General features: G+C 46.2%; 1 protein-coding gene across 6 annotated transcripts in view; it reads left to right on the top strand.

Annotated features, from left to right (window-relative positions):
• Window positions 1–24,244, top strand: part of LOC116463341 (solute carrier organic anion transporter family member 3A1) — a 326,247-nt gene that overhangs the window by 267,684 nt on the left and 34,319 nt on the right. For all 6 annotated transcript variants that reach the window (XM_032146404.2, XM_058434558.1, XM_032146403.2 and 3 more), the window contains exons 5-7: window positions 10,423–10,587; window positions 16,040–16,238; window positions 18,675–18,813. In XM_032146404.2, the coding sequence (XP_032002295.1) occupies window positions 10,423–10,587; window positions 16,040–16,238; window positions 18,675–18,813 (503 nt within the window). The remainder of the gene's footprint in view (window positions 1–10,422; window positions 10,588–16,039; window positions 16,239–18,674; window positions 18,814–24,244) is intronic.

The following is a 24,244-nucleotide window of genomic DNA, read 5'->3' as shown; positions in this document are numbered from 1 at the left end:
TTGAGGAGTTGAGATCCTCCTGGGTCCTTGTCACCTCCCCTCCCCTCGAACAATGCAGTCCATCATGGAGTTCAGCTGATTTTGCCACCCAAGTCTCTCTCCAGCCTGCTCTTGATCTCTGTTAATCCGAGAGTCCTTGTTAACATTAACAAGGTAACACTCCACACTCCAGCATGCCCTGGGCCCTCCAGGCTGTTGTCCATGCTGTGATCTCTTCAGAACACACCTGATCAAGTTGCTGCCTCTTGCTTTAAGGGAAGGAGGCAGAGTCCTTCCATGGTCTCTGAGTCCCTCCAAACCCTTCTCGTGCCAGTCATGCCCTGTTCCCTCCACGCCCACCTCACTGGCCTCTTTTTAGTTCTCCTTATACCCCAGGCTCCTTTCCTCCTAGGACTCTGCATTTGTTCCCTCTACTGGAATTACTGATTTCATCTTCAGACATCAGCTCATGCGTCATTTATTGGGAACATCTTCCTGACCTGGTGGTACCCCTTCCAAGGCACATCATAATTTTCCTTTATATGTGTGAGTAATTTTCCTTTATTCACTTACTCTGTACGCTTCATGAAGGCAGGGACTGCAATTGTTTTTGCTCATGTCCTGGTACACAGCAGGTGCTCAGTGCCTGCTATTTGATAGGGGAGGGAGTAAATGGATTGCCGCTTTCCCCGAAGCTCCCCTGCCCCCTACTTCCCACTCAGGGTTTTGGCCTGTGTTTCACCAATCCGTGGACATAGACTTGGCAAGAGCTTCAGGTGTCCTGAGTGCCACCACCAGCCCACACGGGACTGCCTGTGTTGGAGAGGGTCTGCTCCTGGCACCCTGGCTGCTGAATGGTAGAGGATGTGCCAGCCCTGGTGCCAAAACTGACTTGCCCTGGGGACTCTGGGCTTCGTGTTGTCACTTGCCCATCTTCTGGCAGGTGCTTTACATCTTGGTCAGGGAGCACATTCACCCCCGCCCCACCACCGTGCTTCCTACAGTTCAGCAGGAGCCACACATTTGCCCGGCCACAGGACCCAGCTCATGCCTCTCCACGGCTCAGGCCTGGCCACAGGACCCAGCTCATGCCTCTCCACGGCTCAGGCCTGGCCACAGGACCCACTTCATGCTTCTGCATCTCGGCCTCCTCTATCCATTACCATCTAGCAGTCAGTTTCTGCTATGTTTTTCTTAATTAAAACCCCATGCCTGGCTTTCAGCATAATGTTATCATGAGGAGCGTGGTGATCTGAGAGTCCTTGTTCTGCCGGCTAACCAGCTGAGCGTTTTTTTAATCGTGCACTGTGTCCTCAGAACCATGTTCTTCCTGTGTGTGGATTTCCTGTTAAAGTTTTTCTTTCCTGATTCCATGGTGAAGGAGACCATCTGCCCTCCCAAATGCTTGGAATCCTGTGCCAGGCTGTGATTTACATTCTGCCATGTCACAGGAGTTGTTTTTATAGGTCCCCATGGACCAGACTGGTCACTGGCTTAAGTTCTTATCAATATTGATTGATAGGGGAGGGGACCTGCTGTGGACAGCACTGGAGGGATAGGTGCATAGATAAGCTACAGCTGCACTTCTCAAGTTATTTCAGCAAAGCTCCTGAGACAGACCATGTGAGGGGGCCTAGCATGATGCCTGGCACTTTGTTGGTATTCCTGGAGTGCGTGTTGAATGAAAGAATGAAGGAAATAATTAGAAGGCAGCATTTCCCAATGAGGGTCCCTTGAGATACTCAGGGAAAAACAAATCAACAGCAGCAATAACATAAGGATGGGGAAATGATTACATGGCCAAATAACTTTGGGAACCTGTGTGCTGTTTGATCCTCTCTGAGATTCATACTTCTCAAACATATGTGACTCGGAACTGTTTTATTCACATTAACTGTGGCTACTTGGCTAATGCTTCCAGAATACAGGGTAGAAAGTGGAAAGGCTCACAGGAGTTTCAAAGGGATGAACTGAGGACCAGAGAGAGGGGACTTGGAGATACTTGCTTAAAGATTGTAGCATTTCACCCCAATCTGGAAGGATGAGCAGGATCCCCATGGATGGAGAGAGAAGAGCTTTGGGATGGGGGACAGGGATGAGCAGAGACACATGGACAGGAATGCCCAAGACACTGTTGGGAGCTAGACGTCTGGTTTTAGAAAAGGTCATGCTAGAAGGCAGACTAGGGGCTGCTCCCACACCAGCAGTTCCTGGTATCTGAAGCTGCTTGTGGAGGCTTTTGTGAAATTATGAATGAGTTATTGAAAGCCTTAGCATTGCCCTTCTGAAGCATCTGGACTTTATCCTGAGGAGCCCTTGTTTCCCAGCCAGGAGTTTGAGTCAGCATCAGCTGTGGAGTTTCTTGAACCACCCTGTGTGTGGGCCACAGCCCAGGAATTCTGATTCTGTGGGTAGAGAAGGGATCCAAGCATCTGGATGTTTTCGAAGCTCCCTAGATGATTCTATGTGAACTCCCGATTGCCAATGAATGCCAGAAGCAATGGGGGTTCTTTGAGTGGCCCCCTCTGGGGGCCAACAGGTCAGAGCTGGTCCTCCTGCATTTGTACAGGCAGGGGACATGTAATGGCAGGGGACTCACTCACCAAATAAGCTTGAGACACTGTAGACACTGTGATCCTTGTGGAGATTCATAAGTGATATATTAGCATATGAAGGCTCTGAGAAGGCCTGCTGTAAACTCAACACTTCAGGAAATACCATCAGGAACTCTAGGCTTGAAGATGGGCATTTATGTCCATCGGGTATTTCACCCCCACTGTTTCTTTTATGAATGTCAGTATCTCTCTTTCCAGACTTTCCAGGGTGAATGCCCCCATTGTTGAAGTTTTCATGAATGCCAAATGCAGTCAGCCTTGCTGCCACGGAGGTGGCCACCACTCTCCCAGAGAAGGTTCTTAGAGGCTGGCCTGGAGTAGTGAAAGCGGTTGTTTGCTTACAAAAGACTATTCCCTTAGTCTTTTTTCTGTCTGCTGCCTCTGACCTGGAAAGACACTATGTTGGGTCTGAATAAGACGTTGCTGCCTCCCAGGCTCCTTTCTTCATCTCTGCGATCCTGAGTGGAGCCTGCGCTTTTGTGACTTCACACTCCAGAGGGATGGAAATGACTGGGGTGACACCAATTTGGAGCTGCAGCTTGCAGGAAGCTAACTGCAGCTCTGCAGACACTTGCTTCGTGCTTTAAACTGGCTAATGGGCAGCCATACGACTCTTTTTCTCTTGGGCCGTCTTGGTGGGGTTATGAAGCATTGGTGACCTTAAAGGAATCAATAGAATTGATGGGGGAGTTATCCCAGCCAGCCCGCACCCAGCTAACATTGGGATTTCATTCTAAACGCTCATTTCTGGTGCTGATCGTTTATTTGTTCACTCAAGCCACAAGCTTTTCTGTGCAAAGGAAGCACTACCCTGTGCCTCTTACCTCCAGAGGATGGTCAAAAGGAAACCCGGTAGCTGCTTCTCACAAACTTGCAATGAGAAGGTGCTAGGAAGTGCTCCCATGGGCTCCTCAATAGCCCAGGGCAGAGGTTAGGAGGCAAGTTCATCCACAGCAATGAAACCACAGTGGGTCTGAAGCTGGAGCCGGAGGCTGCCCCATCTGGGGCCAGTGTGTGGCAGGCACTTGCTTTTAGAAGACTCCCAGACATTGCAGGCCTCTTCTCCCACCTGGGCTTTCCTCTACCCCTTCGCAAGGGAATGGCTTAGACACCTCCAGAATCGACAGTGTAAATGAAGAAGAGACTGACATTCTGGATTACTGCCCCCATAGGCCAGGAGTTTGAGTCAGCATCACCTGTGGAGTCTCTTGAACCTCCCTGTGTGGGGGCCACAGCCCAGGAGTTCTGATTCTGTGGGTAGAGAAGGGGTCCAAGCATCCGTAGCTTTTCAAAGCCCCCTAGATGATTCTTTGGGAACTCCCAATTGCACATGAATGCCAGAAGCAATGGGGGTTCTTTGATCTCCTCTGCAGGCCAACAGGTCAGAGCTGGTCCTCCTGCATTTGTACAGGCAAGGGGACATGTAATGGCGGGGAACTGACTTACCAAATAAGCTCACCCTGACTGTAGAAGCGAGGGTCTAAACGTGTTTCCACCTGGACAGTGAACCTGTGGCATGTCACTAATGCTTTGTTCATAAGTTTGTTTATGTTGCCTCAGTTGATGTTTCTTAAGAGGCTATAACAGTTAGCCTTCAAAGCTTTGCAATTCATTCATTCATTTTAAAATTTATTTATTAGATTTTTTAATACACCTTGAGTTTGTTAAGTGTCTGCTCTTACTGGGCGTGGTGCTCACATCTAATGACGGAACTGCTCCATCCTTGTTCCCAGGTGGCTTCTGGCTTGGGAGACGAGAGGGACTCAGGCAAGGGCATCCAGCCTGCACGTGGCACATCAGCACAAGGGCTTAAGCCTGCACAGGGCACATCAGCAACCAACTCGGTGGTTGCTAAACCTTGATGCTATTCCATGACACTATTTCTCCTAGGAGTCACCCCACCTTGGATTCACACCTGTACTTCTGTCAGAGTATTTTTCTACATCTTTATTATTTCTTCCTCTTTCCCTTTTTTTAAGTTATGATTTGAAGACTGTCATTTATCTCATCTAAGACCTCCCTGCTCTCTGTTGTCTCCTGTCTGTGGGTCTCATGTGTTGGGAAGCCCCTCATGGCAACTCAACATTCAGAAAAACAACTTTTATAGATTCAAGTCCCCACAAAATACCTGAATGTTAAGCATGTGGACTTTGGAGCTCAGGCTGACCTTAGTTCAAATCCACCCTCCCTCACCTCCCAGCTCTGCATTCTTGGGCAAGGTGGAATTTATAGCCGCCCAATGAAGCCTTGGTTTTCTCATGTCTGGAATGACAATGTTAAGACGATAACCCAAAAAGCATTGGCTACCGTTGTAATTACTGAACAGTTGCATGCATTAGCTTCATCTCCCCTTCTTGGGAGCCATGACAGTAGTGTGTTGACAGCAATGTTATCAAAGGAAAAGAAAGTCAAGGCCAACTTCAGCAGAGAGATTTAAAGCAGAAACGCACTGAGAGTCCAGCAGGTACACTGAGCCCCACGATAACCACTGCCTGGGGCAACTTCAATTCCAGGGAACTGGACATGGAAACCAAGGCCATGGACAAGTACATTGCTTCCTGACCTGGCCTGCTGCCTGGCCCTCTGGAGGTAGGAGCTCTTCTTGACCACAGAAATGGCCCAGGAACTCAGCCCAGCCCACGTTCTCCATGGCTATGGCTGCCGCACCTCACCTTCTTTCCCTTCTCTGCTAGTTCACCAAGCTGCAAACACAGAGACATCTGCAGCAAGCCGTGTATCCCCACGGCTCCGAGGAACACTCCACATGACAAGGAGCCTGAGGGTTTCCTCCCTGACTTGACCATGGATCACTTTTTTGTATTAATTATTATTATTCTTACTGAGCTCACACCTGTGTGCCAGAGACACTGGGCCACATGCTTTACACACTTGGGTCTCATTTCATCTTTATAGCAGTCTGTGGGATGGAGTTCTGTGCTCCAGTCACTTCCACATCTACTAAAGCCTTGAAGCCAGAATTCAATCCCCATTACCTGACTCCTTAGACCAGGTTATTAGCCATTATTTTATACAACCTCATTCAGCAAAACCTTTTCTACAGTACAAGCCTCCTCTTTCAGCTCTACAATTCTTTCTTCCTTTTATTAATATTTCTCCCTCCCTCTCACCGCTAGTTCTCTTCCCTCAAAAAAAAAAAAAAAAAGGACTAAGTCCCAGATCAATGCCAGATCTGGTCATTTTCCCCAACCTAAGTAGAAATTTTTTATTATTATTATTGCTATTACTATCATTATTTCTTAGAATTAAGCTGCACCTTTGACTACCAGGAGTAGCCTGCATGCTTAATCTTCAAACCAAGAGCAGCTCAGAGGCCAGACCAGAATAGCATACTGGTTACAAGCACATGCCATGGCAGCAGGTACCAGGGTTTGAGTTTCTGCTGTGCTGCTCTAACCATGGGACCTCTCTCTGCCTCAGCTTTTTCATCTGTAAATGGAGGATTTAATAGTCCCATGATCACAGGTTTGTTGTAAGCATCATGTGAGCAGATAGGTAAGCATTTAGAACGGCATTTTTGCACAAAGGAAATGCTCTGTCAATGTTAGTTTTTATGACTCCTCCAAAATCTGCCTTTCTCCGTCCTGAAGGACCCATAAGTTTCCAAGAACTCTTAATCCTACAGGAATCTCTTTTGAAGACTAGCAGTAGAAAACCTGTTTTCCCTAGAGACCGCTCTCCTGCCGCTCTTTCCAACTTTGTGTCATCTTGCTGGTGACAGTACCAAGCTCCTAATGAGAGTTGAAAAGGTTTCTCCAGCTGGTGAGGCTGCATAATTCAAGCCAGCCTACCTCCCACCTCCAGCTCCCAAGTTCTGAGGCTAAATTGGTAGGTGGGGGGTACATGGCTAAGAAAGTCTGTAGATGTTCAATGGCCTGGTGTGGCCTTGGTTCACCAGTTTCTGTTTGCCTGGGCCACCCCATTAGCTGCTGCCTCCTTAAAAAGTCAGAATTTTATAGGCTTAACAATCTATTTGAATGAAAAAGCTTGAAACACGAGGTTGGCCCTGGGACCAAGCTAATTAATAGCCCTTCTCAAACTAGGGTTTCGGAAGGTAGGCTGAACCTTTGAAAAGCAATCATCTTTTGAGGGTGCTACAAGTCATTGCAATAAAACTGGGGATGGAAGTCATTGCTTTGAAAAGCAATCATCTTTTGAGGGTGCTACAAGTCATTGCAATAAAACTGGAGAAGGGAGGAAGAACCTGGAAGGAAATAGTGAACCCAAGAGGAAACTCATTTCTGGAGGCAAATTGCCTTGGCAGAGGGGAAAAAAAGAATGTTCTTCATGCAAATAAGGCCCACTGAGGCTTCCTCAAGTCAAATGATTCAGTCAAATCATTCTCAAACCTAAGATTTTTCACATCTAATTCAAGGAGAAATTAGTTATTAGATATTAAGACAAAAGCAGGCAGACTCCTATCTTGACAAGGAATCCTTCCCACTGAAGTGGAATTATCTCCAGAATAATTAAATTGCTTGATGAAGTATAAAAGCATTCCATTAACCGGAGTTGCCTCTGTTGAACAGTGCCTTCCTCATCCCCAAACAAATCATGATGACTCTGAACAAGGACAGGGAGATACCAGGACCTAAATAGATAATGTGATCAAACTGAAATCATCATCAGTGTCATTGATGAGCCAAAGAGCAAAGTTGCTAATCAGCAAATGCTGGAGGTATCAGCCTGGCAGCAGTTTTACTTGTGACCAAGTGTGGCTGTGCTGCCTTATTCTCCAGGAGTCCTAGACTCTGAAGATTCTGCACCCTAATGAAAAAAAATAAAGGCTACAGTGAAAGCACGGCAGAGGATCATTTTCCTGGAATGTCCCCAGCCTGCCTATTTGCCATTGGCAATGTTTCCAGAATTTAGATATCTTTATTCCAAAAGAGCACTGTGATTGAGAAATGGCGTTATTACTTGCCAAAACATATAAACCACCAGGACATTCAAATGTATTCATTACAAGGAGGCACTATTATAACCTGATGTGATCCATACTGTTCTCACTACATTGTGAAACTTGTTGTTCTGTGGCATGACTGACAGGTTTCTTGCCACGGGTACACTACACCATCAGAACGTGCCACACACTATAGCAAATCAGCTTTCACTCATTAGTAGTGATTTATGAGGATAGAGTTTTAACATCCACGGGGCTTCTGTACATGAAGATAAATGCTTACCTCACTGTCCTGTGTTTATGCCCAATGAATTCATCTTTATTTGTTGAACAATCCACATATTTAAATATTTCACAGTCAGGATTACTCTAAATATTTGTACCATACTTTAAACATAGTGTGGATTTAACACAGGAAAATTTCCCAACATTTACATGTAGGTGTTATAAAAGTAAACACTTCTAAACATTTATTTGAAATGATATTTCTAAAAATTCAGATGATGGTAAATGTTTTAAACCTTGTAAAAATAGACAAAACACACACATAAAGGCCAGTACACTTAAAATCAAGGAGGATATAAGTCTATTAATACCATGGACTTAAAGTTGTTTTCTTATTATCTTTATTCTTATCCATACCCTTTTAAAAGTGTTATTTTTACTTGTGCATTTATTTAATCAGAGAGTTGCCTTCCTAATGTTTCAGGAATTTTACAAGGAACCACCACAGAACAGCCAAGGCCACCAGCTCTGGTTATCATCTGGTTATGACTTAGGATTCGGTTACTCAGGCTTTGCCAATTCCAAGCTTTTGGTCATCTAGCTCAGTCCATTTGCATAACTAAGTTCTTTTTGTTATGTCAAAGAACCCTTAGATGCCTGTCTTCTATTTTCATTCTTGAAACTTGATACCATTCCTAGAAATGATAAATTCTAAGTTTTGTATATCTGCCAGTTCTTGACTTATTGAGCTTGTCTGTTAATATTATTAAAAACTTATGCATCCCCTATTATTATTTTATTCTAATTAGTTGGGCCGTTTAGAGGTTTCATCTCCTAGGAGATGAGATTGAGCCTGATAATTAGCTCTGTTCTTTAGGACAGCTGGCTAATTCATCACCTTGGAATGCAGTCTGAGACTCCCGGCCCACCTGTTTATTTTGCATGCCACCACAGCACTGATCAGTTTTTCCTAGACGTGGTGTAGTACCTCCTTCCTCTGGGACTCTGTGTTTTATCTGTTCTGTTTGCACAGGTGGAAACAAGTAAACTGCATGTCAGATATTCCACACTTTATGATCGCAGCAGCACAGACTTCCCTAACTTTAGTCTCTGGGACACCACCTCTATAATTTTTGCTTTATTTGCATTCTGCCTGAACCATTATGCACCTAAGACTTCTCTTTAAATAACTTTAAATCTACTTACTTTTTGTAGCCTAGCAGTGTCTTAAGCCATAACAGCCATGAAACCACACATTCGATGTATCAGCTGTATTTCAGCTTTGTTGTAAGGACACATTAAAATCATGGCACAAATATTGAAATGACAGGGTTGTCCTGGTGCCCCAGAGCTCTCTTGCACACTGCCAGGATACGTCATACCATAATTTAGGAGACTTGGCTGAAGACCACATGCCAATGATTCTGATTGCTGGGAATATCCAAATAATGTGCTTGTTTTCAAAGGATTTTTAAAAAACGAATCTCCTATTTTAAAAGCACCAATATAAGGGGAAGTCTTAGTGGTGTATGAAACCACATGCTTTAAGAAAAATAGAGTAAAATAAAGAAAGAATGAAATACCAGACCTCAACAATTCCTGCTTTCAGGCTCTGTCATTATTTAAAGTGGTGCATGAACCTCAGAGCACTTTTGCCCGTCACCAGCTCTCACAGAAGCCCTGAGCACCAGGACTGAGTAGGAGGCTTCTTCTAGGGTAGACTGGGTGATGAGAAGAGACCCCCTAAGGAGAAGGAAACACATTCAGCAAAGATCTACAAGCAGAGCATTCTTGTATAGGGAAGACCCCCAAGGACAAAGACCTGGGTGGGGTGGACCTGGGTGCAGGCGAGAAACAGCAAGAGCCACTGGGGCTGGACTGGAGGGTGGGAAGAGGAGGGGCTAGGGGGTGTGATCAGTTCACTGAGGGGCAGACCTCGGGCCATGGCACAGCCTATGGATTTTGACCATTCCAGGGTTTTGAGCAGGAAACTGATTTGAGCTGATCTTGCTGACTGCTACTCAGGGACTTATTATATTGGATCAAGAGTGAAAACCAAGACCCCAGTTGGGTGGCTCTGGTGGTCTCCAAGTGAGAGCTGACGGAAATTTTGCCAGAGAGGTAGCCATGAAGATAGCAAGAAGGGGTTTGATTAGGCATGTGCACATTTTGGAGAGCACAAGAATTTCATATCTTTCTTGAAACTGTTAAGTAGATTTTCTTATATATATCGATCCATCAATAGGTATATTGACATATACTTAAATATATTGATATTTATAATTTATTTTATATACACACACACACACACACATTTTTTTTCTTTTGAGAAACAAACCCCAAACTCTTTGTTAGTAGAGGATGAAAATATCTTCTGACATTGCTTTAAAAAATTTTTAGTGTGTCTAGTAAACTGTAAGAAAAGTCCTGGTATACTCTCTCCTGTTTTAGTAGAAGGTAGTAATTGGCAACATGTCAGTGTATGCTTTGAAGCCAGAGATTTCACAATCATGGATGACTTATGGGGTGTAGATTTTGGCCTTAGCAACTGAGCGCCTCTGGATGCTGTTTGCTGAAATGGACAAGAGCAGGCCAAGAAGGGGCCTTAGGAGCAGGAGGCTATAAGATGGGAGCACAGGGGGTGACCTTGACCCTGACCATCTGCCTTCTCTCTCCCTGCAGTGATCCCGAAGGTCACCAAGCACCTGCTCTCAAACCCTGTGTTCACCTGCATCATCCTGGCCGCCTGCATGGAGATTGCAGTGGTGGCTGGCTTTGCTGCCTTTTTGGGGAAGTACCTGGAGCAGCAGTTTAACCTCACCACCTCTTCTGCCAACCAGCTGCTTGGTGAGTGTGTCCTCAGGCCTCCTGAGAGGGTCAGGGGAGGGTGTCCTGTGTGTAAGGCACTAAAAATTTACTGAGCCCTGCCTAAGAGCCCCACTCTGCTCTGGGCCTACAGCAACAAGATATATGTGGCCTCTGTGCACAAGGAATTTAAAGTATATTCTCAGAGTAAGATCTGCCTGCCTGGATCAATTGCTAAAAGCACATGATAATAAAGAGTGAAAATATAAAATGTACATTTGAGAGGCCAGTAAGTCGATAGATGGGTGTGAAATGGGAAATCTGGGGAAGATATGATGAAGAAGGATAAATCTTGAAAGGTTAGCAGGTTTTAATCAGCCACATAAAGTAAGAATATTCTTGGCAGCATGAAACCCATAGTTAACTGCAGGGCTTGGAAGCCATACACTCCCTACTCCTCCCTGTGCTCACAGCAGACATAACTAATGGATCATGACACTCCTTCTCCCCAAGGTCAGGCATGGCTTTACAGTTCTTTAAGTCGTAGACTACAGGTTTCTACTCCCAATTGTTCAGAGTTGACATACTAAAGAAAACCAATTTGTACTCATGAGAAGCAGTGTTGCTTAGGCAGGGTAAGGAATGTGGTCCTACAGCATGTCTTAGTTTGCTTTTTGTTTTGTGACAATATATCATCCTTTACTTCAAATGACAGGAAGCTGCATTTGTTGAGTTAATCAGCTGAGATGTTGATAAGTAGTGGACACAACAGCAACAGACATAGCAGTTAAACAAGAGGGAAGAATCGACAATGGCTCTCAGATTTCTGGCTTGGAGAGCTTGTGGTACCATTTGTAAAGACTGGAAATAACAAAGAAGAATCAGATCTGTGCAAAGTTTCTAGATCAGACCTGAAGCTGTTGAGTGTGAGATGCCCATAGCATATCTAAGTGATGTCCAGTATTCAGCCGAGGGGTCAAGAAGGGTCTCTGGGATGATAATTGATATTATATGTAGTAGTGGAGGTTCAGTTGCCTCAGTAAATGGATAGTAGTTGAGGACACTGGAGTGGAGTTTACATAGGAAAAAATGTGTAGAGTTAGAAAAAGATAGGTGAAACCCCAACCTGAAGAAATAGAGGAGTCTGCAGAGAAATTTAAGCAACAGCACCCAAAAGAAATGCAAAGAATGTGGATCATGGAAGTCAAGGGTGAGATGATTCCAAGAAGAAAGCAGCCATCTGCAATGTGAGCAGTCAAGCAAGGTGAGGGCCCAAATGTCTCTGTTGGCTTTAATGATGAGGACAGCTTGCAGCATGTGTCAGGGCTGTGTCCCTGAAGTGGCAGTGGTGGCACCTGTTCTGTGGTGTGGAGGGCAGCCCACCAGAGGGAAGGAGTAGACAGTGAGGACGGGACTTAGCCAGGGGAGAAAGGAGAGAAGACGTGGCCTGTGATGTGTGTTGGAGTTGAGGGAGGGAATGGTGACTATGTGGTTGCTGGGACAGGAAAGACTTGAGCAGGTTTCTCAGTGGAGGGAAAGGAGCCCACAGCTGGGGATTTGCAGCAGAGAGAGGGAATGTGGTGGACAGCCCTTGACAGAGGAGTTCACCTGTTCTTCTGAAAGAGCAGAGGGAGGGACACGTGATGTAAGCTACTGAGAGTGTGGTGATACAGCCAGGCATGGGGGCAGCTACAGCTCCAACAGACTTCATCTTCTCTGTAAAGTAGGAGTCAGATTGTCTGCTGAGAGGAAAGGGAAGGTGATGCTTTCTGATCTTTCCCTTTAAAATCTCCTGTCATGCCACAAGATGGCCAAGAAACAAACACAAAGGTGCTAACCATCATGAGTCATCAGAGAAACGTACATTGGAACTACAATGAGATGCTGCTAAACATCCACCAGACTGATAGCACCAAGTGTTGGGGAGGATGTGGAGCCACTGGAACTCTCATCCTCGGCCAGTGGGAATGCAAATTGGTGCCACCACTTTGGAAAACTCTTTGGCTGTGCCTATTAAAGCTAACCATATGTCTATGCTGTGACCTATCAGTTCCATTTCTGGTCATCTATCCAACAGAAATAAGTGTTTATGTTAACTCATTTACATAGCATATGTAATAATGTCCAGAGCTGTTTTGTGCATAATAGACCCAAACTTGAAACAACCCAAATGTCCGTCAATGTAAAATGGATAAATTATAGAATGTTCTATGGTAAACTATTACACAGAATGAGAAACAAAGAACTTTGCTACATGCCTCAATGTGGTTGAATCTCACAGAGTTGAAAGACATGAGACTCAAAAGAGCACATATTTAGATGAATTAAAAAGAGGAATAATTAATTGAGGTGATAGAGGCCAGAATAGTGGTTACCCTTGGGGGAAGCTAACTGGGAGGTGCACCAGGGAGCCTCCTGGGCTGCTAGAAATGTTCTAAGGTTAATCTGAGCTGTAGTTACAGGGTGTGTACAGATGCAGAAGTTCATCAGGCTGTTCCCTTAAGCTCTCTGTACTTCACAGGACATAACATATCTCAGTTTAAAAGGAAATGTAGGCTAGGCGTGGTGGCTCATGCCTGTAATCCCAACACTTTGGGAGGCTAAGGCGAGCGGATCACCTGAGGTCAAGAGTTCAAGACCAGCCTAGCCAACATGGTGAAACCCCGTCTCTACTAAAAATACAAAAATTAGCTGGGCATGGTGGCACATGCCTGTAATCCCAGGTACTCGGGAGGCTGAGGCAGTAGAATCACTTGAACCCGGGAGGTGGAGGTTGCAGTGAGCTGAGATCGCGCCATTGCACTCCAGCCTGGGGAACAAGAGCTAGACTTCATCTAGAAAAATAAAATTAATTAATTAATTAATTAAATAAAATGTAAAACCCTATCACAATGGTATGGCCAGATTACCACCCCTCTCCCTGGGAACTGCCAGGGTACCACAAGTCTTTTGTTTTTCATTTACACAAATAACTCTCCACCACCCACCACTTGGTAAATTTTACCTCCAAGAGGTGTTGGCAAAATGCAGTCAGCCCTTTAATATCTGCCTGACAGACACAGGGTAAAATACACCTCTTTATAATTAAAGTTGTAACTTCTTTGTTATCCCCAGGATCTCTCAGGTTTAGCCCTTCAGCGCCTGAAGAGTTTATCTCTCACCTGCTGACTCCTCTGCTGCTTTTTCTTCCATTTTGGTTACATTTGCACAGTTGCTTCAACTTTGGGCCGTGTTCTGTTTCAGAACAGATGCCTGTGTCTTCTATCGACAAACAAATCAATCGTCTTCAGGGCAGAAGGTCAAAAACACAATTCTGCCTTATTGCGCCTTTTTGTCTCCCAGTGATTTCTATCTGCTGGTGTGCTTGGCAGGAGGCACCTTCTCCTGCGCTGGGCAGTCCAGGCAAGCAGCACTGGTGCCCTCGGTGTGTGCCCTGCCCTTGGCGACAGGCCAGTCAGTGTGGACTCTGGAGGCTGGCTGCAAGAGGGGCTGGCAGTGGGCGGTTAGAAAAGGCAGACTTGGGAGATGAGGCCCAGGCAGTCATCCCAGAGCATCAGCACTGGGTCCCCCTTCCACCCCCTGCGAAGTCATCAGCAAATGGGGCAGAGCTCAGAGAAGAGCAACACAGGTGATTAAAGAGCTGGTGGTGTTGATTTGTGAGTGAAGATAAAAAGGACTCAATCTGCATAGGTTAACGTAATGAGAATGGAATTTCAGGGAAGTTCTGATCACCGCCTGGAGTGTTAAGGACAGCACACACATCAGGGAGGGAGGGGGCCTGACGATGGCTTGGAGAAAAGGTGTGAAAGCCTGTGATTACCATGGTTACCATCCTTGACAGGTGACACCCCCACTGTCTCTGCTAGGAAATGAAACAAAACACAGGCCTGCTTTCTGGGTGTGGGCATGTTGTCACTGATGTCCATTCACATGCATCCAATCTGTTCCTTAGCTCATTCATTCTGAAAATAATACTTGGATGCCCACTCCGTGCTGGGTACCATGCTAGACACAGAAAATCTAGGCTGGACTGAACAAGACAAAAAGGGTTTTTGTCCACAGGAAAGCTGTATCCTAGCAGAGAAAGAGAGAGAGAGAGCAAGAAACAAGAAACCCAAAAATAAATGAGGCTGTTTCAAAGAGCTGGGAGAGCCATGAAAACAGTACGGAATCTCAGGGTGCGGGTGCATGGATCTCTACATAGGGTGGCCTGGGAAACCTGTCTGAAGAGGGTAGGGGCCAGCCAAGTAAACACATCGGGCAAGTGTACCAGGAGAGAGAACTGCATGTGCAAAGTCTGGGGAACCGGAACTGTTTGGCCTGTCCTAGGGAGAGAAAGGAGGGACAGTGGCACGGTTGGGGTGGGCAGCGCGGCACGGGACGAGGATAAAGAGGCACCCAGGAGCTGGCTCATGAGATCACTCCTATACCAAGGGAAGAAAACCAAGCACAGATACTCCAAGAGCAGCAGATGATAAAGAAATATTATATGTCATTTTAAGTATGACTTGTGCTGTTTTCTCGCAGAGCTATACCCCCCGATTATATTTTTTCTCACCCAATATTAAAATTAATTTGCATTCCTTTAGCACATACCAGCTGCTTAATGTAGTCCGTTGACCTAGAGGTCTGTTGATTGGCAAGAAGGCAGCCTAGACTGGAAAATTGGCAATGCATAATCTACATGGTAGATAAATGACACGTGGCAATTGAAAGCTGAGTTTTAGATTAGATGAATCAGAATGGAGCAAAACCAACCCAGGAGCTTGGAACCCTGGGGTCCTTTGGTCCTCCTAAAATGCCATGGTCTCTGCGAATCAGAAATAACAGGTTTATGGTCCTGCTGCCTTGCAGATAGCCCTGGGTAGAAGAGAGAGAAAGGAAAAAATATATATGCCATTTATTCACCAAGAGCTACAAAACATATTGATTGATGCCACTTCCTGAGGGGTGGCGGAGCTGGTTCAAACACTCTGTGGCCTGGTGAATTCCGTGACCTTTAGGTTAAACAGCCTCCGTACTTTCTGTGAAACCCTCCCTTCTTGCCTCATTAGAAGACGAGGAGAAAATCCCTAAATGATCTCGAGTCCCCTTCCCACATCATCTCAAAAAATGCACACAGAGCACATCACTGCTCCATGATATGTACTCTCCCGAAGGCACGTCTGTGTTCCCAGTCTCTCTGACTCCGTCTCTTGGTAGTCCCCTCTTCAGGTTATGTTTCTCCTGAGGGTGCCCCACTTAGCAGGACAGGTGCATGCACTTAGACTCATGAAGCAGAGTTGCTTTATGTCTGTCTCTCCCAGTTCTCCATGAGCTCCCTGGGGGCATAAATCAGGCCCTTCCTGAAGACTCCAGTGTCCCATGGAGGCAGTGACACCACAGTGGGGTCATGGGGCATTCACGGGACTCAGCCTCAGGCCTGCCGCCCGCCCGTCTGTAGACTGGCCCCACCTTCCCTGTTCACAGCTCTGCCCCTCTATTTTCCTTCCAGGGATGACTGCGATCCCGTGTGCTTGTCTGGGTATCTTTCTGGGCGGTCTTTTGGTGAAGAAGCTCAGCCTGTCTGCCCTGGGGGCCATTCGGATGGCCATGCTCGTCAACCTGGTGTCCACTGCTTGCTACGTCTCCTTCCTCTTCCTGGGCTGCGACACTGGCCCTGTGGCTGGGGTTACTGTTCCCTATGGAAACAAGTGAGTACTGGCAGTGTCTGCCACCTTCCCACCTGTTCAGGGACCCTAGCACTCTCCCTCTGCAGTAGGTTGAGGGAGCCAGCTTCGTTCCTAGTGACCCAAGGAGAGGCATCAAGGCTGCCTCTGCATCTTACTGTCCACGTTGGAAACTCAGTAGAACCCTCTGGGCTGAGAGAGCAGACCTTTGCACTCAAAGGCTGGGAAGCACTGGGGGAGAAGAGAAGCCGTTTCCTCCCTGGCAGACTCACATCACGATTTTTGGCATTTGACTTTAGGAAAAATGTGAAGAGAGAAAATAAAAATTTTAATTCAAAATTCAGCTCAAAATAAAAGACAGAATTGATTTGATTTCAACAATTCCTTAAACTATCAGAAGCTGTCATTAGGCTCACACGGCAATTATAGAATCTGGCCCATAGCAGTTATTTTTAAGTGTAGCGAGGGAAAGGGGGAGAAAAAGGGAGGTGGAGGGAAGGGAGGGAGGAAGAGAAGGAAGTTAGTTCTCATAGGACCACTTTTCTTTCTTCCTAGTTTTTATCCCAAGACTTAGGACTAGAGTCCAGTGAGAATTGCCCTTAGAGGGAATTTTGGGGAGTCCTCAGCTATCCAGTGTCAATAGCTGTCCCCTTTTCCACATGGGACTTGAGGCTGCCTTGGAAATGCAGCCTGGAGCATCGAGGCTGAAGCATGGCTGGTCCGCAGGTTACCAGTTTCTCTCTCTAGAGCCAGACTCTTCCTCCAAGCAGGCCACGAGGCCTGCTCCTGCACTTGTGCCAGAAGATGCAGTGGAGCCAGGGCTTCTCTGCCACCCACAAGGGTGAGCAGGCAGAGTGGGAGGGCAGAGCAGAGGCAGCTTTCTGTATGTCTGTGTACAATCCAGGCACCATGTGCCCCTCCTTCCCCCTTTTTTTTTTTTTTTTTTTTTGGGGAGGGAGTTTCGCTCTGTCGCCCAGGCTGGAGTGCAGTGGCGTGATCTCGGCTCACTGCAAGCTCCACCTCCCGGGTTCACGCCATTCTCCTGCCTCAGCCTCCCAAGTAGCTGGGACTACAGGCGCCTGCCACTGTGCCCGGCTAATTTTTTGTATTTTTAGTAGAGACGGGGTTTCACCGTGTTAGCCAGGATGGTCTCGATCTCCTGACCTCGTGATCCACCCGCCTGGGCCTCCCAAAGTGCTGGGATTACAGGTGTGAGCCACCGCACCCGGCCCTTCCTTCCCCTTTACACTATCATGGGGTTGCCCCTTCCAATCCCCACCCCAGCCTGGCCCCAACTTCCTGTTCAGATATGGCTTCTTCCTGTTTGCACGTGCTGTGCATAACAGCTGTCTCAAGTAGCAGACTGCTCACCTCCCAAGTAGTAAAGTGCAGTGGTTAGGAGCACAAGGTCTTACTATAACGACGTTATTCTTCCATGAAAAAGAAAATAAAAGTGTATATCCTACAGTCAGACAGCCCTAGTTCCAATGCCTCCTCTACCATTTATGAGTTCTGTACTTTTGGACAAGTCACTTAACCTGGCTGTGCCTCCATTTCTTCTCTAAAGCCCATGGGGTTATAATGAGAATAAATTAAATAATCCATGCAGTACTTTGAATAGTGCATGACACATAAATTGCCAGGTGTCTCCATCGTCATCTTTCTTATTATGAAGTGCTCGGAGCCTTAGGAGACACAGCTGAAAATAATCAGACTAAAGAAGAGACGTTTCCTCTCTTACAGAGCTAATACACTCGCTCTACCCTTTCGCTCTTTTTTCAATTTGCTTGCTCTAGATAACTGTGCCTTTAATGATGCAAAGGAAAAATTAAAACATCTTAGTGTTATTTTTCTCAGGACATTGAATCAATTAGACAATAATTATTGAAGTCAGTCTGGTTGTAGCAGTGTAGTAAGTAAGCATCATGAGGCTTCCTGACTGTAGGGGAGGAATAAAGCAAAGAGACAAGAACCAGCCCAAAGAGGGAAGAAGTTAAATCCTCAGTGGTGCACACATAGGTGTTGGTTCAGGACAGGGGGATAAGCCGAGGCCGTAGCAATCAGGAGAGGCATCGTGGAGGGGCTGGCCCTGAGCAGTCCCAACTGACGCCAGCCCAGAGGGCACATCAGTACCAGTGATAAAAAGCATCTTCCTCCTCGCTTTATGAGAGGGGCTGGAGTGGACTCAGCTCCCACCCAGCCCACCACCCAAGCTGGCATCATTGGCCAGGGCACAACCCACGTGGCTCTCAGTAGTGGCCCTGGGCTGCTCCTCGCTGGACAGGATAGGCTAAGGTTGGAAAAGGAAAAGGGAAGGGAGAACCAGGTAATAATCCCGAACAATCCCGTAAGCAGGGTACCATATGACTCATCATAGCAGAGGCAAAAGGTTGTCACTGAGGGCATCTAATTCCGAATTGACCTGTTTCTAATGGCTTCCGTGTTTCCTTTCTTTTCCAGCACAGCACCTGGCTCAGCCCTGGACCCCTACTCGCCCTGCAATAATAACTGTGAATGCCAAACCGATTCCTTCACTCCAGTGTGTGGGGCAGATGGCATCACCTACCTGTCTGCCTGCTTTGCTGGCTGCAACAGCACGGTAATGGGATGGGGCAGGGGATGGGGCAGTGGATTCAGGCAGCCAAAGTGGCTTAAAACCCAAGTTTTTGCCCAGGTTGTTTGCCTTCCGTGTGACTTTGTCTCAGCTGTTGCCTTGCTCTAGTGGAAGATGTGCCATCAGCAGGATGAGAGGACTGATTCAGGTCTTCTTGCTAAATCAAGTGGGTTTGTAGGAAGTCTCATTGTGCAACTGAAGGTAAAAATTCAAAGGAAGCTGTATGTATGGAACCAGAGGAAAAGATGGTGGTTCAAGGTACTTGCAGAGTGTCAATGGAATAGGATGTCGGCATGGGTAGTGAGCTCCCCATCACCAGATGTATATCAAGAAAGGCTTAAAAACCATTCATCAGGAAAGACTTCTTCCAGACCTGAAACACTGTGACACCAATTCAGCTTCTTTCCTACCCAGTTCGCTTTGCCATTTTCCTCCTAACTAAATGCCTCCCACCTCTTTCCATGTTCCTGACACATTTTTGGGAGGAGGTGGGTTGCTTTTCCTGCTTAGCGTGGATTTTACAATTGGCTGTCAGCCCACAGCTTTCCACATTCTCTCCCTGAAAACCTGACGCTAGTGACGGGTCATCCAGTGGTGCTGATCCCACCTTCCAGGAGTCCTTGGCACCTGCCCTGTACAGGCCCCGCCCCCATCTCTTGCTTGGACCCGAGCAGTAGTTCCTACCTGGCCTCCCAGGATGGCCCCTTATGTCCTGCGTTTTGTTCAACACTGCAGTCAGAAGGGTTTCTGTAACATAGCAGATGACCCTTTCTCATGCTACTCTGTCAACTAGAAGATCAGTTCTAGGTGCCACGTGTCTTCAGCTCTACCTCCTTTCAGTTTGTGGTGTTCAGCTTCCCCCATACAACCTGTCTTTTCATACACCTCCCTCCAGTTGGACAGGTCCTGCTCACCGGATAGTAGCCTCCTCCAATGTCCCCTCCTCTCAAACCATCCCTTCCCTCTTTTATCTTTGGGGTTTTTCTCTCTGAAGTCCTTTGGTACCTCTTTCTCCTAAAGACGCTGTTCTCATTTTATTACGGTGATTTGCTAGAAGTGTCTGTCATCCGCTCTGGTCTTTGGATTTCTTAAGCAAGGGCCAGCACCCAGAAGTACTCCATGAATGTCTGTGCAAGGCATAGTGGGAAGGAAAATATGAACCCCCAGTGGCAGCTTTCAAGGGACTTAGAGTTGAGATCATTAGCTGCTGCTGCTTCCTACGTCTTATATCTTTCAGGAGCAGCAATTTCTCTGAAAGAAGAAAAATGGATCATTTATTTTCATTTTCAAAGATTTCATTTTTCCTTGTGTTTAACATTTAGATTCCTGGCCAGTTATTAACATTTTCTATAGAGAAAATAAATCACCATAGGGGGTGGGTGGGAGAAACTGGTTTTTTAAAATTAGATGATAAAGCAATTTCTTTATGTGAGTGGAAATAAATTTTAAAAGAAGGGATGGGCCTTGAGAATGGTTCAAATAAAAACACAAGCCATTATTTTTCATGACAACAATTTCATTAACATTTTAATATCCAAAAAGTTACATTATAAATCAGTCTCAGTTATTGTCCTGTTATAGGAATTAAATTGACTCAGTATAGTCTAGTGTCCTGAGACCAAATGAGTCTCTATTCCAGGGAGTGCACTGACCAAAAAAATTATCTTAAAAATTGCGTTTCCCCTGATCTTGCATGTGCAGGAGTCTTATTGAATAAGAGCCTTACCAGGCCCATCTATGGCTGCATCCCGCTGCTGAAACAGCAAAGCTGGAGAATGCAGTTATCAGACTGCAAGCTTCTCTGCTTACCTCTGGACCTGCTGTTTACCCCCCAGACACCTGCCTTTTATTCACATTACTCAAGGCCTCACATTGTCTGCTGGGGTGTAGGTGAGGCAAGGAGGGTATTCCCAGGCAATTGCAGTGCAGAGATTGAGAAACCACCAGGCCCCAGAGCTGGGGTGGGGCATACAATGCCTTCCCTGCAGAGGCAGATCTCAAGACGCCCTGGCTTCCAACAAGTGGATGAGGGATTGGGAGAGCCAGAGCAATGCTTATCCTGGAAAGGGGCCCTTGTGACAGTCTAGCCTTAACAACAACCACAACCATAAACCTTGCAGCAGCAGCAAGCTTTGTCGAGAGCCTATTAAGGTCCAGGTAATGGGGCCTTCCGTGTGTCACTCGTGGTCCATGGCAGCTTGGCCCAGAGTCAGAGAAATCTCAGGCCAACATCCAAAAATGAGTGAAAAGCAATTTAAATCCTTTAAATCTCTGCTGCAGTATTTTGAGAAAATGCCAAATGGTGGCTATATTCCTGGTACGTGCACTCCCTCCCTCTCCCCCTTTTTTCTCCACTCTTCTCGTCTCCAAGCTCGGGGAAAAAAACAAAACAAACAAACAAAAAAAAACTCTTGACAAGCTAAAACCTTTCACCTCCTTCTCCTTTTCACAGTGATCCCCTGGAATTCTCCACCTTCCCCAATGTGAATTCAGCCATTCTCCCTGGTTTCATCAGTTCTTCCACCTATGGCCTCAACCGTGTGTATATTATCTCATTGATCCTCCCAGCAACCTTGGGAAATAGGTGTTCTTCTTATTTCCTGAATACAGATGAGGTTAGTCACTTGCCCAAGGCCATGCAGTAGGAAGTGGGGGATCTGGCTTTTGAATGTAGGGTCTGTCCAACGTCGAGTACACACGGACACCAAGAAAGGAAAAATGGTGTCTTCCTCTGCACCTCCCCTAAGAGGTCCACTTTTTTTCTACCTCTTCAAACGTGCCTTCTCATTCAAGACATTTATTTGGCCTTTACCATGTGGCCCTGGCTGCCTCTCCAGCCTCAGCCTCCCTATTCCTCCCACCTTTTTTTTTTTTTTTTTTTTTTTGAGACAGGGTCTCGCTCTGTCACCCAGGCTGGAGTGCAATGGCACAACCTCGGCTCACTGCAACCTCTGCCTCCCGGGTTCAAGTGATTCTCCTGCCTCAGCCTCCCAAGTAGCTGGGATTATAGGCACACACCACCACACCCAGCTAATTTTTTATATTTTTGGTAGAGACGGGGTTTTTCACCATGTTGGCCAGGCTGGTCTTGAACTCCTGACTTCAAGTGATCCACCCGTCTCGGCCTCCCAAAGTGCTGGGATTACAAGGCCTCTCACCTCTTAAAGAGCCACTTGGTAAGTGGAAATTCTTGGAGTTCCCCAACACATCAAGCTCTCCCTGCCCCTGGGCCTTTGCACATGTTGTTTCTCTTACCTGCAGTAGTCTCTCCCTTCTAAGCTCTGTCTTATCTGTCAGGGCTGTCTCTCCTTCACCACTGCTGAGAAGCCTTCTCCACCTCACTGCTTCCTCCAGGGCCTGTTAGTGTCCTTCCTGCAAACCCCTGTTGCTCCTGCTCTTGCCTAGCAAGGCTCTCACCTCACCTGTTCTAATGGCTCATTTACTCTGGCACCTCCCTCATTAAGCTGCAGGGACAGGGGCTCTGCTGTGGACCCCTGCATTCTCACTGTCAGCCATGGCTCTGGAAGGCCCCAGGCTTTCTCAACACCCAGCTGGAGGCCCTGTACTGACCTCAGAGAGCCCCAGGGATCCAGGGGTAATACCATTCTCTTGTTTAGCAGTTGGCAAGTGGGTAGGTTGGATGGTGCCAGTTTCAATACTAAAGACCTGATCCTTGCTCACCACTCACCACTTTATCGTTTCCATCAAGACGTGAAAATTCCCCATAACTCAGTTAGATGTAAATCAGTCACTGATCAAAACATTCTGATTATAGGGAAATCTGATGAGTGTTAGCAGTTTCCTGATATTAAACTTTTCTTCCTGCTCTGGATTGCATTTTTTTTTTATTTTCTTATATCTCCTTGAGTGATAGCAATGGAAGTTTCCAGGCCTGCATTTAATGTACAATTTCTAATTCTTCTCACTGCATATGACCAGGAAGGGTGACCAAAAAACAATTATGAGTTAATTCTGTAAATTTCCTTTGGCATGAATATATTGTCCAGATTGTTTCTGTACCTTTCACTTTCAGAAGTAATTATTCCAACAGAAGCATGTTAGTATGCTGCGGACTGATTGCTGTGAGTTGTATCCTTTTGATGTACTAAATTAATTGACTAGAAAAAAAAAAAAAAAACTTCCATCAGCCACCAATAGAATGTTGAAAGTCAGTATGAGTCCAGCACTGCAGTTTGTAGGATACTAATGATAGATGACTAATTCATACCCCCCATTCCAGGCAACAAATATTTATTGAGCACCGGTTTCAGCGAAATGCCAAGTAGGTTCTGTGGCAGGGAGGAGGACAGCTCCATTATGGGCGCAGGCAGGCAGCTCATGGTTCAGTGTGACGGGTCTCAATATAGGCTGCACCTTAGGATCACGTGGGAGCTTTTAAAACATGAGGCCTGAGCCCCACTCTCAGAGATTCTGATTCCCTTATTTTGGAGTAAGATCCATGCATCAGTAGTTTTTTAACCTCCTCAAGTGTTTTTGATATGTAATCAGGATGGAGAACCACTATTCTAATACAGGGCTTCTCAGTCACGGCACTATTGACATTTTGGGCCACATAATAGATTGTCATGAGGTGCTGCCCTATGCACTGTGTGTTTAGCAGCATCCCTGGGCTCTCCCCACCAGATGCCACCCCTGCCCTCCCCACCCACAAGTTCTGACAACTGTAAATGTCTCCAGACATTGCCAAATGTCCCTTGGGGGGTATCATCACCCCCAATTAAGAACCACTGCTGTCATAGAAGGGATGAGGCATGTTCTATAAATTGTATCTTTCTTGAAAAAGGTCAGCATCTAAGCTGACACTGAGTATTCATCCTTCAGTCTCTTTTTTCTTCTCACCATGACCATATTTGCCCACTATAAAAACCAACTGGAGAGTTAGTTGTGCCATATAGCAGGGGTCCCCCCACCTCTAGCACCAGTACCAGTCTGTGGTACCGGTACTGTTGGGAACTGGGCTGCACAGCAGGAGGCGAGTGGCAGGTGAGCAAAGCTTTATCTGTATTTATAGCCGCTCCCCATCACTCACATTACTGCCTGAGCTCTGCCTCCTGTCAGATCATCGGTGACATTGGATTCTTATAGGAGCATGAACCTTACTGTAAACTGCGCACATGAGGGATCTAGGTTGCTTGTGCCTTAGGGGAATCTAATGCCCAACGATCTGTCATTGTCTCCCATCATCCCTAGATGGGACCATCTAGTTACAGGAAAACAAGCTCAGGACTCCCACTGATTCTACATTATGGTGAATTGTATAATTACATTTCATTATATAATACAGCGTAATAATAGAAATAAAGCACATGATAAATGTAATGTGCTTGAATCATCCTGAAACCATCCCCCAAACCCCACTGGTCAGTGGAATAATTGTCTTCCACGAAACTGGTCC

The sequence above is a fragment of the Hylobates moloch genome, unplaced genomic scaffold (assembly GCF_009828535.3).
Source record: "Hylobates moloch isolate HMO894 unplaced genomic scaffold, HMol_V3 SCAFFOLD_33, whole genome shotgun sequence".
In the NCBI taxonomy this organism is placed as follows: Eukaryota; Metazoa; Chordata; class Mammalia; order Primates; family Hylobatidae; genus Hylobates; species Hylobates moloch.
The sequence above is the reverse complement of the archived record's forward strand: the minus strand, read 5'-3'. Positions and strand labels throughout refer to the sequence as shown.